Genomic DNA, 13,963 nt, shown 5'->3' on the forward strand with positions numbered 1-13,963 from the left:
GCCCTTAAATCAGTAATAAGTACTAAAGTGATAAAGTGCACTGTAAGAGCATTTATCTTATAGCGCTCGATAAGAGCAGAGCTCGCAAACTAAGAACACAAGCCAAAGCCTAGAACTGTGTTTATGGCAACTTTATCTGCTCCTGCCTGTCTTAAAGCACATTTAATCACCAAGCAAACACAATGATAATCATGTGCATCAGCAATAATCCACATACACACAAGGACCTTTTTGATATGAATCATATTCCTTTGCTAATTAACCCTGAAATGACACACATCTCACACACCAGAGCAGAAGTCTGGGGTAGATCAGTCACAGGCTGGGGTAGATTACTGTCACATTCCTTCAGTCTCTTCTTGCTCTTTGGAAGTTTCTTATGCATTTGAAGGAATTTTAAGTTTCTCCATAAATGTCGCTAAAGATAAACAGGCTAATAGGACGTCCATTACATTAATAAATAGTGATAGTGAGCAAAACACAAAAACACTTCAAATTATAAATAATTTAATTGAAAAAATAATCAATAAAAATCAGAAATAATATTTAATATATTAAATATATTTAATATATTTTTAATTATTTTTAATAATACAAATTATTATCTCTCAAAATAACAAGTAACAACCAGCTTAAATCTGATCATTAAAGGTCATGGCTTATGTATTGCAGATTTCTGCAAGTAGAACAGGCTTCTAAGCATGCAGACCACATTATTTATTTTTTTTTACATAAAATCCAACAAAAATATGAACATCACTGTTACAAATACAGTGGATAATTGAATTGTGACTCAAGGACTTTCATTGAAATATTTTATTAAGATTGAATAGTACACACAATATCACGCAGACAAGATTCTATATAACTTAAACAATGTGCCTGATATGAATATTTCCATTTTGATTCACATGTGTTGAGTTCAGCTTCCTGAATTTCATTCACATTTGCATGGTGTAATAACATTGATACTGATTCTACTCTGATTTTCTGTGCATGTTGCAACTGGTGGCCTGCTGTGCAAATATTTCCCCACAGATACACTTCCCTGAGAATATGCCAGCTTTAGAAATGTGCAGCTCATCCAAACCAGTGGTTTCCCATACAATCTCTATTCCACTCCACACGGCACAGCCAGCACCACTCGAACTTGCACTGGGCACGAGGACACACCATGTGCATGCAGCCACCTGAAAATACACCCACAGGACAGCTACAGCATCCACAAAGATATAGAAACAGATATACACTATATTGCCAAAAGTTTTGGGATGCCCCTTCAGGTGTTGGGCTCGGCCCCTTAGTTCCAGTGAAAGGAACTCTTAATGCTTCAGCACACCAAGACATTTTGGACAGTTTCATGCTCCCAACTTTGTGGGAACAGTTTGGGGATGGCCCCCTTCCTGTTCCAACATGAATATGCATCAGTGCACAAAGCAAGGTCCATAAAGACATGGATGAGTGAGTTTGGTGTGGAGGAACTTCACAGAATCCTGACCTTAACCCGATAAAACACCTTTGGGATGAATTAGAGCAGAGACTGCGAGCCAGGCCTTCGTGTCCCATGTCAGTGTCTGACCTCACAAATGCACTTCTAGTGGAATGGTCAAAAATTACCATAAACACACTCCAAAACCTTGTGGAAAGCCTTCCCATAAGAGTTGCTGTTATAGATGCAAAGGACAGACCAACTCCATATTAAATTCATGTGCATGTAAAGGCAGACATCCCAGTTTTGGAACGGCTCACAGTCTCCGCACTAATTCATCCCAAGTGTGTTCTATCAGGTTGAGGTCAGTACTCTATGCAGGCCAGTCAAGTTCCTCCACACCAAACTCTCTCATCCATGGACCTTGCTTTGTGCACTGGTGTGCAGTCATGTTGGAACAGGAAGGAGCCATCCCCAAACTGTTCCCTTAATGTTGGGAGCATGAACTTTTCCAAAATGTCTTGGTATGCTGAAGCATTAAGAGTTCCTTTCACTGGAACTAAGGGGCCAAGCCCAACCCCTGAAAACCATAGCTGAATTCAATGATTTAGAAGGGTTACCCCAAAACATTTGGCAGTATAGATACACATCCATCCATTCAGTGGGGTTCAAAATTTTAAACCAGTAGTAGAATAAAAAATCTAAAACCAAAAAAGCAGCATCTCAACTATACAACTATGCAACTATATTTGAGATCTTATTGAAATGTAAGCAAATGTTTGATATTGAAAAACTGCCTTGAACAAAAGCTCATGTCTAATCTTTTCTATTGAAACATGTGTTCAGACAAAACTCTGATGAATTATCTTTAGTTTCGTGTTTTGTGAGAATCCTTGTCACTACTTGTAGCAAGAGGCAATAGCTGCATCCCAATCAGGTTGCACAGGTAGTCCAGGTCCTCCAGGATGACACATCCGTACATGCTGTCACAAGCAGGCTTGGCGTGTCTCCCAGCACAGTTTCAAGAGCATGGTGGAGAAAACGAGACAAGCCATAGAAGTGCAACAACCCAGCAGCAGGACCGGTATCTGCTCCTTTGTGTGAGGGGGAACAGGATGAGCACTGCCAGAACCCTACAAAATAACCTCCAGCAGTCTACTGGTGTTCATGTTTCTGACCAAACTGTCAAAAACAGACTCCACAAGGGTGGCATTACTGCCTGACATCTTCAAATGTGACCTGTGCTTACAGCACCATACAGCTCAACTGGTACTTGCCAGAGAACTCCAGAATTGGCAGGTCCATGGATGTGAAAGAGTCTGGATATGCCGTAGGGAATGTTATGCTGCCTGCAAAATCATTCAGAATGACTGGTCTGGCAGTGGGTTAGTAATGGTCTGGGGAAGAATATCCTTGGAGAGCAGACCTCCATGTGCTAGCCAGCAGTACTCTTACTGCTGTTAGGTACTAGGTTGCACTGCTCAGAGCCATTGTCAGATCTTACACTGGTGAAGTGGGCCCTGGGTTCCTCTTAGTGTATGAATATGGCCTCATGTGGCCAGTTTCTGGATGATGAAGGCATTGCTGCCATTGACTGGTCCTCCCATTCCCAAGACCTGAATCCAGTTGAGAACCTTTGGGACGTTATGTATCGGAGTATCCAAAGCCACCATGCAGCGGCACAGACTGCCTAGGAGCTCACTGATGCTCTGAGCTCCTAGGCAGTCTGTGCCGCTGCATGGTGGCTTTGGATACTCCGATACATAACGTCCCAAAGGTTCTCAACTGGATTCAGGTCTTGGGTAGAGATCCTCCAGGACACCATCAGTCATCACATCAGGAGCATACTCAGATGTTGTCAGGAGTGCATACAGGCACATGGAGGTCATACAAACTACCAACTCACACTATGATTTGGTGTGAGGAATTTCAAGCAATTTGGATCAGGCTTTAATTTTTTTTATTTTATCATGAAGTTACAGTAATGATTATCGTAGTAAAGATTCAGAAATGGTTGACTTGAACCTTACTACAATATAATTTAATAATACTAGAAGAAGTTCTGTTTATAGGTCTACATTCTTCACAGTGTAATTAGTTTGGTTGTTCTTCTTGTTGTTACTGCTTAGGGATAAAAAGCTCTAAGAGTTCTAATTAATAAATGATTGTACATAATTGCCCTGATGTGACTCATATTAGTAGCTGGAGGAGAGTCATAAAATAAACCTATGCAGCTCTCAAGAAAATCACGTGATCCCTGGCTGCAATAAACCCATGTGCTCTCAGGTATACACTTTTGTTTTTATCTCTCTCTCTCTGTTTATCTATACCAATCAGCCGTAACATTATGAGCACTGACAGGTGAGGTGAATAACACTGATTATCTCCTCATCATGGCACTTGTTAGTGGGTGGGATATATTAGGCAGCAGGTGAACATTTTGTCCTCAAAGTTGAAGCAGGAAAAATGGACAAGTGTAAGGATTTGAGAGAGCTTGACAAGGGATAAATTGTGATGGCTAGACGACTGGATCAGAGCATCTCCAAAACTGCAGCTCTTGTGGGGTGTTCCCGGTCTGCAGTGGTCAGTATCTATCAAAAGTGGTCCAAGGAAGGAACAGTGGTGAACCAGTGACAGGATCATGGTCGTGTTCAGTGCTCAGTTGTGAACTTACTCAGCGTGGTACTGGTGATGCCTTTCAACTCCTTTTTACTAGTGCTATGTGAACACACCTATTCGACAGAAGAGATTAGACATGAAGAAAATCTGAGCTTTTGTACTGTAGCATTAAAAATGGTTAATATCACACAATTACTTATATTTAAACATGGACCAACATCTTGAATACAGAATATTTGCACATTTTTATTTAGTTTAAAATTTTCACAATTTCAATTTCCACAATTAAAACCCCACTGTATAACGTACATGAATACATCCAGTAGATATATTCAGTTCAATTGAACACACATTGCATCTCACTGTACACTGAATACAGTGAACATAATGAATGAAGACAAGCGTACCATTCTTCTCCACAGGGACTCTGCATTTGGGACAGGGCCGCGTCGTCTCTTTTATAGTGTCCTGAGAAGCTTGCTCCCAGCGGGCCTGCAGGGCAGCCTCTTCATCCACCACATAACCCTGTCACATAACAAACAAGAGCAGACCACAAGAGAAACACATCAGCATAGTGTAACCTTTCCTTAAATGATCTGAACAGTATTTCTCAATCCGTGTAAATGTCAACTGCAATTATGTACATGAACTTTGGATGTGTGGTTTGGAAATCATGTTCCATGTTTAAACACTTTGTAAGAAAGAACAGTGAAGAATTGTGTATTTCCAAGTTGTGGCCACTAACATTTCCAGTTTGGTCAAAAACTACAGTATTAGTCCACTAACAGAGCTATCAGTTTTTACTTCAGAACTTCTAATTACAGGTAAAATTGCACCTAAGCTGATATCTTATAATAACAATTTCACTGGATTCGAGCTAAAAAGCCTCTAGCTTCTTAGAAATACTTGTTTGAATTGTGATCATATATAAAGGACAATTGGCTCGACTTTCTATAGAGTATGTATTTCATCCTCTATTCATTTAGCATCATAGCTATTAGTAAATAAAAATTTTGTTGGCATTAGATATTAAGTATGACTTAAGATATTAATGGAATATAATTTGTAACCCTAGACTGTGTGCTAACAAACACCCCATCAGCCAGTGAGAGCCATCAATCAACAGCTTTTATACTCTGAGGGGTCCCTGAGGCTCAGTGTCACTAAAATGTGTGTATGTGGTATACCTGCATGGGGCCTCCTGCTGCAGGGGAACAGTGCTGTCTGCACTCGCCTTCATGGTACTCCTCCTTACAGTCCCGACAGAACACAAACTGCACACAACAACAAAGCTTTTTAGAAGCAAACCTCAACATCATGTTTTAAATCATATTAGAAGTGCATGGCTGCACAAATATGCTGATTGGGATTTGGGGAATTAATCCCTGCAGAATCTAGAGCTGCCTTCATGTGGTATTATAATTACTATATAAGGGTTCTTGATGATCTCCGCCTCTGGGGCTGGGGGGTTTGATTCCTGACTCAACCCTGTGTGAGTGCATGTTCTCCCTGTTTCCTCCAGGGACTCCGCTTTCCTCCTCAGAACAAAGACACATGCTGTAGGCTGACTGGCATCTCTAAAGTGTCCATAGTGTGTGAATGGGTATGTGATTATGTATGTGTATGAATGTGCCCTGTGACGGACACACAGCCTGTTCCTGTAGGATAAGCAGCACAGAAAATGAAAGGATGGTCCTTAAGCTTGCTCATGAATGCATCTTTAAATGATAATTGCAAGCAGAAGCTTGAGGAATACTTTGATATCTAGGTTTACTGATAACACCCTTACTTTTACATTAAAAAACTTCAGTGGTAGGTAATGCTTTACTGATAAGGCACAGATATTGGATGAAGTTTCAACCCTGCAACACTCAGAGCACACACAAGGTGGCGCCCTTTTGCTACGTTCCAACTCTACTGTCACTTTTTAATATGATGGACTACTACACAGGGATTAGAGTGTTCCTCTTATTTTTAGCTCGGCAGCACCTTTGAGGCGCAGCACTGATTTGGCACTTCTTCAAAGGCGGGGAAATGTGAGGAAGCCGGCATTCTCTCTTCTCTCTCATTCATTTTGCTTTTTCTTTCTCGTAAAGGTGACAGATAGCAGCTCACATCTCTGAGCCTCATGACAGACAACTCTTTGTTTTCCTACTCCATGTGCAGTGACAAGGGGGAAGAAAAGAATGATCTGACAGAGACGTTTTCATCCCACGCTGCTCCAGTCCACAGATATTTTCCCATCCCCCTGATCCAAACAGACGATCCAGAGTTGAGATCCTCATCATCATCACCATCATCATCATCATCATCATCATCGTCCGCAGCAGTCATTTCATCAGCCGCCTGTGGCTTCAGAGTGCTGAGATGATGCGTTGTCAGTGTGGGAAGGAAAGCACTTTGTAGTTTCATGTCATGCATGGAACATTTTTAATGTCTTCATGCATTCGCATGGCAGCGTGATGAAACAAAGGAGTGCACCCAGCTAACACCCACGTGTACACACCAGAACACACCCACATCCATACACACAAACACATATGAGCATACAAAGAAATCGGGCTGTGATTTCTGGTGTGTGTGTTATGAGTGAAAGATAATATCTGAACAGAGCAAGCTAACATGTGTTAAATAAGTAGGCAGGTTAAAATAGTATAAAGGCTGATGGTGAGTGTTCTCTGATCTTTTGCTCCTTGTCTGTTGTAATCTCTCTCTCTCGCTCTCGCTCCCTTTCTCTCTCTCACTCTCTCACACACTCACACACACACACACAACACCCCTCAAAAGTAATAACAGTCCCCAACTGATAAACACTTCCAGACTTGAATCACTATAAAGCATGAACATGGGAGATGCAGACAGATGAAGAATTATACACACCATTAATGTGACAGAACATCTCCCGAAAACAAGATGTGCGTTCCTGAAATAACCCTCACCTAACCACCCACACACCGCATTCAACTTTCAAATTTTACTGTTAAAACCTGGAACGGAAATAAACTTTTTCGGGACTATGTGTCATGAATGTACACAGAAAAACCCGTGTTAGAAAAAGAAAACTAGTTGATAAAATTATTTACATAAATAAAATCTCTGGTGTGATGAGAACTTTTTGACATTAACTGTTAAAAAAAAAGTTTGGTGAAAGCTCTTCATTGTGAGAACACTATCCTCACAGTAAAGCATGGTAGTGGTAGCATCATGTAGTGAGGAAGTTTTCCATCAGAAGAGACTAGAAAACTGGTCAGATCTGAGGGGCAAGACGAAAGAAAACCAAACAAAGTATAATCTTTGGGGGGAAAAAACATTCTATTCTAGAGAGTGTGAGGTCCACTTTCTGACAGGACAATGACCCTGAGCATGACGCCAAAGCTAAAAGACTAAGCCTCAAACCGATTCCTGAATCTTGGCAAGGTGAAAAGTGCTGCTCCCTGATGGTCTGTACCAATTCTAAGTGAGTGCCACAAATAATGGTCAAAAATACCAGAATCCTGATTTTCAGAGTTGACAGAAACACATCTCAGATGACTTTCAGTTGTAACTGCATCCAAACTGTGGTTCTAACCATGATCTGTGGTGAATATTTACTGTATGAAACCAACAAATGACACTCCAGCATTTTAACCTAATATCCATCTTCCAACTCCTGTAGAATAACAAACACATGTTTTACTGTATTGAGAAACAATCAGAAATCCTACTGACTCACAACTAAGTCCATGAAACAGCCTATAAATATTTATGTAAAGCAAAATTTTGCATCTTGATACTAGAAAAATGTAAAATGTAACCATAATGTTATTTATCGGTCCAGTGGTATAAAACAACATAAACACCATGAGAACATTCTTACAGGTGAGCCTTCAAGACTTCTGTCCTGAGACCGACATTCCAGCAAGACTTCTTTTACTGTATTTTGTCGTCACTATTTTTCTTTTTTCAGGAAAGGGAAGCGTGGAAATTTATTTCCATGGTAACACGTACACTACAAACGTGACACCTGGAGATTAGGTTGAAAATCATTAAAATATTGAAACACCTTGACAATAGCTGCCTGTGTGCTTTGTCTATCAGATAGGAGCGAGTGCTACTGTATGCTGCAACTCTCACTGCTCACACACTCAATTTGCAGAATCAAAAACAAACATATAAAGCTGGCCCCCAGGCACATATGTGATCTCACACACATAAAAGCACACCCCAAAGCCTTTCTTTAGTCTCATTAATGGCACAAGCAGGTCTGGTTGCAGCACGCTGGACACAGACAGCTTTACTTTGGCTCACGGGGAGATCATCTCCTCCACCACCACCGCTACCACTACCCCAAAAAACACACACACCTGTGGCAAACATATACAGCAAGATGATTAACATACCTGTGACACAATAAGTGATTTTTTCCATGCACATCATAACTAAACATAAAACAGTGAAGCTATATAAATTATATATATAAATATAAACAATAGGAGCAATATCAGTCATGTGACGTGATTGTGTTACACTAGGAATAAACATGAGGTGAGCTTGTAAAGTTTCTTTTTTTGTTTGTTTGTTTTACAATATCATCATTTCTAAAATTTAGTTGTTCCGTTTCTCGATATATATAAATGCCTGCTCTTGTAACTTCCCAGTTGAGGGGACCAGCTATTTGTATCTGGATATGTATCTGTTTAGAAGACATCAACCCAAACACTGTATTCATATCCCTTATTGAACACCTTGGTGATTTACCTGACCCCTCTACAGCATCTTCATAAGAAATGCAAGTATGTGTGCACCACCAGGGAAGGATACGGGGAGTGCAAGTTTGAAAGCCAACTCCAATAAAGCCGTTATCTGTGGCAGCCAGATCCAGCACTGCGTGCAGTGACCATACCATCACTGGCACCTGGCACCCAGACCAAGCAGACACTAACCCACTGTACTACACACACACACACACACACACACGCAGAAGCACTCTCTCACTCTGACAGCAAGATTATCAGTGATTCATAAATGATGGTTGTGGCGCTGAAGTAGAAGCTCAGTCTGTGGATGAAGCTTCTTCTTTACTGGTCAAGGCATGTCTCTGTCTTCACCTATGATCAAAAGGGTATAGAAAGACAATCCTCAAAGTAAGACTTCTCTTCCTCCAAATTCAGATATGTCAGCTGAAGTAGTTTGGCCACCATTACAATAATTCTACCTTGTCAGCTCCTGCTGGAGTTCTATTACACATGTGGCACTGAACATCAAACCTCAGGGCAGACCCAGGACCTGTTGGACAGATTAGATCTCATAGCTGGCTTTGGGATACTCTGGGGATCCCCCAGGAGGAGTTGTAATCTACAGCAGGGAACAGAGACATCTGGACTGACCATCTCACACTGTTTGTTCTGACAACTTTCTATCATAGTCAGCATTCACTTTCTCAGCAGTTTGTGCTACAGTAGCTCTTCTGTGGGATCAAATCAGACGAGCCAGCCTTTACTCCCTACACACATCAGTGACCCTGTCACCAGTTCACCGGTTGTCCTTCATCGGACCTGTTTTGGAAAGAACTAACCCTTGAATACCAGGAATACCACACCTAACACCCAACAACAGTCATTTTTCGTGATGCTCTGACCTAGTCGTCTAGCCATCACAATTTGGATCTTGTCAAAGACACTCAGATTCACAGACTTTCCCATTTTTCCTGCTTCCAACGCATCAACTTCAAGAACTGTACTTTCTGCCTAATATATCCTACCGCTTGATGGGTACCATTTTAACAAGATGTTAAAAGTGGGAAGTGTGACAAACACTTCAACTTCTGTTAATAATCAGGCGAGCTAAGGGTAGTTAAGCATTTTTGTGTTCCATTTAATTTCTGTTACATAACTAATGCTTACCTTCAGCTTGCTTAAATTTGGCTTTGTTCTTTCCTTTAGCACGGTCCATAGTCCAGCCTCTGTTGTAATTTGTTCAAGACTGTTTACTGTTTTATGTATTGTGTACTTACTTTTTTTTGCTGACCGGCCATATGGTGTTAAAAGACTGGCTCTTTAAGCACATTAAACTCAATGAGATGAGTTCCTCTGATGTGTTTGAAATCTTTTTGGTAGCTGGTTGCCAAAGTCACATCCAGCGTCAGACAGTAAAATGTTACAGGCTTCATTTAAAACCCAGACCTTAGCCAAGGTATGCTTGTTGACGTAGAGCTCTAAATAAATGCAGGCCAAGGTCCTTTTTTTCAGCATTTCACATTAATTAATCTTAGACGCAGACAAAGTATATGTCCTTATATTTATATTTCATGCAAGTATTACACCTTACAGCTTTTAAACAGCATATAATGGGATCGTAGAGACTGATATCAGAGGCTGAATATGGTGCACATATTAAGGTCTATAATGCCATGATATTATACTCTATTCAGTCATGTATATGTCTGAGACTATAGTCTGAGACTGCTAGAAAACGATTTGATGGTGGGTTTTTATGTGGGTACTAGGTAGCATAGAAAGAAAAATCTAATGTTAATGTGGGTAAATAAACATAAAACAAATGCAGAATGCTACGTTTCATTATAAATTTATGATCACTGCCTCATGATTTTTTACACTTTAGACGATACAAATGGTGAAGTAGAAAACTGTAACTGAACGCATTCAAATACTGCATGCAATTATTTCAAGTAATCATAATTCAAACGGAATTTTAGGGAATAGTTATAGAGCTAGTGTGGGTAAGCAAAACTGAAAATGTAAGATTATTTCTCCCCAATTTCCTCTGATAACTCAGATGCACATTACAGGCTATAATAGTGTTACATACACCATCAAACAATTCTTGGGTTTATTTCTGACACACAAACACACATCACAGAGAATATTAAACAGCACTGCTATTCTCTTAGACTCTGATAAAAGTTCAAATAAACTGAGTTGAAGCTCAGCCCAATCTGCATGCAGGTAAGACTTTCCGCTGTTCAAACTGGGACATCGTGTAGAGATGAACTTCCACCAAGTACGTCACTGCATCCCTGCACTGGTGTTGGTCGTGTTTGCAAACATGCAATCAGTCAGCACTAATGGCTGCCAAACAGCACTCTAATCTTTAATCAGTCAGCTAATTAGAAAACATCATGCAAATGGTTTGGCAATTACACTCTAATCGCTGTATGATTGGACAATAAGAGTAAAATGAGTGGCAGAGAGCAAGGACGCCACCATAAAGTAGAAGGGTCAGAGGCCACTGAGCAGACTGGGAAACGTACTGTTACTGGGCAGACTGATAGCAGGGTTAAGAGTGGATGAATTTGGGGCAAAGCCATTATGAAAATATGTTGTTCAGCACAGCAGTCTGCAAACTTCTCTTATACACACTGTGAGACTATCATATTACACAAAAGAATACTTGGCAGAATTGAGTTTTGGCATAAATTATAGATATTGTTTAAAAATGGAAAAACTTTACCTCATGAACACCTTGGTATGTGTATTTATTATAATAGATATTATAATTATAATATATATAAAATATAATATATAAATTTAAATAATATGATTTAAATAATATAAAAAAATAATAAAAACAAACAAAAAATATAACTATTTTGCAGCTGATAGTAAATCCAGAGGAGTTATGTATAATAGTATAAAACTAATTGTGTACTTATTATTGACTTTAACTGTCTGGTATAGTTATATAACTGTCAGCGTATAAGAAAACCCAAAAGGAAATATATATATAAAAAAAAAGATTTCATGTAACTGTATTATTTTGCATTCTAACATACTGATGCTTTACTTCTGCTTGAGCTTCTGCACATGTGACTCTGCTGCTGTGGACGGTCCCATATGGATAATCTAAACATTCACACGTGTCAAGATCAGTCTCACCCTTGCTTCAGCGGAGAGTCTCACCTGAATACTGTAGATTTTATTCCTATGAATTGCTGCTGTAATCATAAGCACAGTCTTGTGCTCATCTCATGTTTCTGATTCATATTCTACTCAAAATGAATATCCTTTAATGTCACCTGTGACCTGTAATGAATTATAATCCCACTATCCTGTGTCACCCAGAAGAGCTTCATTTTTAAGCTTTCTTCCTCTTGTAGTTCACACATGGTGCCTCTGGCTTGCTCATTAAGGATATAAAGCTATATTCATATTCATGTGTTAAAGTACCAAACATGTAGAGTAGGAGCCATACAGAGAAATGAATTATGTTAAAGTTTTTGTCATTGGTCTGTTATTTGGCTTGCTATATGTATTGGTTTGTACCATCTCTGGTGATGGGATGAATTGCACCTGTTTTGGCACTTCCTGTTGGCAGCCATTTTAAACAGAAAGTGAGGGTGAGAGATTTTCTTGTTGTTTGTTTCAATAAAGAACCAACCCATACTTTTCTCCAACGGAAGCGGTGACAAATAAGAAGTGGGAGCCACTACATGTAGTATATAATCTCTGATCTGTTTCTGAATATCCTGTATAGTGTCTAAATAGTATTTGACTTCTAATTAGAATTATACTCTGTTTGACTGACAATCTTTCCATAAAGATATAATCTTTAAGATCACACAATGCATTATACAACACATGCTAGTTGTTAATGTGTGATTTACACACATTCCGACAGTATTTAATTTTTATTAAAAACAAGCCCAGTTTCATTTAGTCAGCATCTTGGATTTGGTGTAAAATCATCGATATGCCTGAAGATAATTTCTTTAGATACTCAACACTGTGAAAGTTAACAGTGTATCAGCACAGAGCAAGTTACAGATTTTTAAGCACTAGCAGACAACATATGGTGGAAAATGAGCTGGTTTGAACATTAGAAGAGTAGTTTTCCCGTTTAATAGATGTTTAGGAAGTGAATATTTTTGCAGGAGGAGAGTGACTCACCCCGCATCCAAGGCCATCTTTCAGTTCACACTGCACCCTCCTGCGTTCATCCTCGAGGAAGAGACCCGCCCCGCAGCCTGGAGCAGGGCAAAGAACTCCCCCCATCTGCAGCAAACACTCCTCCGCTGCATAGTGCTGGTACCGTTCATACTGAGAGAGAGAGAGAGAGAGAGAGAGAGAGAGAGAGAAAGAGCTCAAAGATGGTGTTTAGAGACAGTATAGCTCCGAGACAAAAGAGCTGAAGAGACGTAGAGAGAGAAAGAGCACTATAATGAGCGATCCACACATTTGCCACAGCATGGTAATCTAAAGCCAACAAAAGAGAATCTTTCTTGATGGAGCTCAAAATCTCCGCTTTGCACACACAGCTAAAATTCACTAAAGAAAACCTCAGATACAAGAAAAACCTTTTTGTTTTTTCACTCATGTTTCAGATTTGATGAAAAAACCTGTTGTGAGGCAGATGGTGGTTGTGGGTTAGAGAGATGGAAAGATAGTGACAGAAAGCAGGAGAGGGACAGAGTGAGAGAGAGAGAAAGCTGCTTGCTGCTTGGAGAGGACTTATTGAGTGGCATGAAAGAACAGCGAAGTAGCCTATTAAGAAGCTGTCAGATAGGACAAGCTGTCAATATTGTCCTTCGAGAGACAGCAAACGCGCGCGTGTGTGTGTGTGTGTGCGTGTGTGTATTCAGAGCTTAGTTTTTGCAACACACCTGCTCATTTCCCAAGACCCGGAAATGATGCAATTCTTTAATGAGAGAGTCCGAGCATCCAGCTAGAGGAAGGAAATAAAGAGAACCACAAATGAAACACAAAAATAAAGAGACTGATGTTACACTGATACTAAAACCAGTAATACTCAAACACAGCACTATATCACTGCTCATAAACTAATCACACACACACACACACACACACGAGGAGAGGCCACCGCTCTCTTTTTTTTTACACCTGCAAAAAGAAGCAAATGTGACAAAGTGTGAAAGTCTTTATGAGAACTGTAGGAGATTCTCCAAGAACCTTTCCAGCC

The 13,963-nt window shown here is 40.0% G+C and overlaps 1 protein-coding gene across 1 annotated transcript in view; it reads right to left on the reverse strand.

Annotated features, from left to right (window-relative positions):
- Positions 1–611: 611 nt before the first annotated feature.
- Positions 612–13,963, reverse strand: part of prkn (parkin RBR E3 ubiquitin protein ligase) — a 113,150-nt gene continuing 99,798 nt past the window's right edge. The window contains exons 8-12 of the mRNA XM_058386486.1: positions 13,647–13,708; positions 12,934–13,083; positions 5,236–5,322; positions 4,456–4,573; positions 612–1,190 (exon numbers count right to left, since the gene is read on the reverse strand). Of these exons, the coding sequence (XP_058242469.1) occupies positions 1,081–1,190; positions 4,456–4,573; positions 5,236–5,322; positions 12,934–13,083; positions 13,647–13,708 (527 nt within the window). The 3' untranslated portion in view covers positions 612–1,080. The remainder of the gene's footprint in view (positions 1,191–4,455; positions 4,574–5,235; positions 5,323–12,933; positions 13,084–13,646; positions 13,709–13,963) is intronic.

The sequence above is a fragment of the Hemibagrus wyckioides genome, linkage group LG03 (genome assembly GCF_019097595.1).
Source record: "Hemibagrus wyckioides isolate EC202008001 linkage group LG03, SWU_Hwy_1.0, whole genome shotgun sequence".
NCBI classification, from domain to species: Eukaryota; Metazoa; Chordata; class Actinopteri; order Siluriformes; family Bagridae; genus Hemibagrus; species Hemibagrus wyckioides.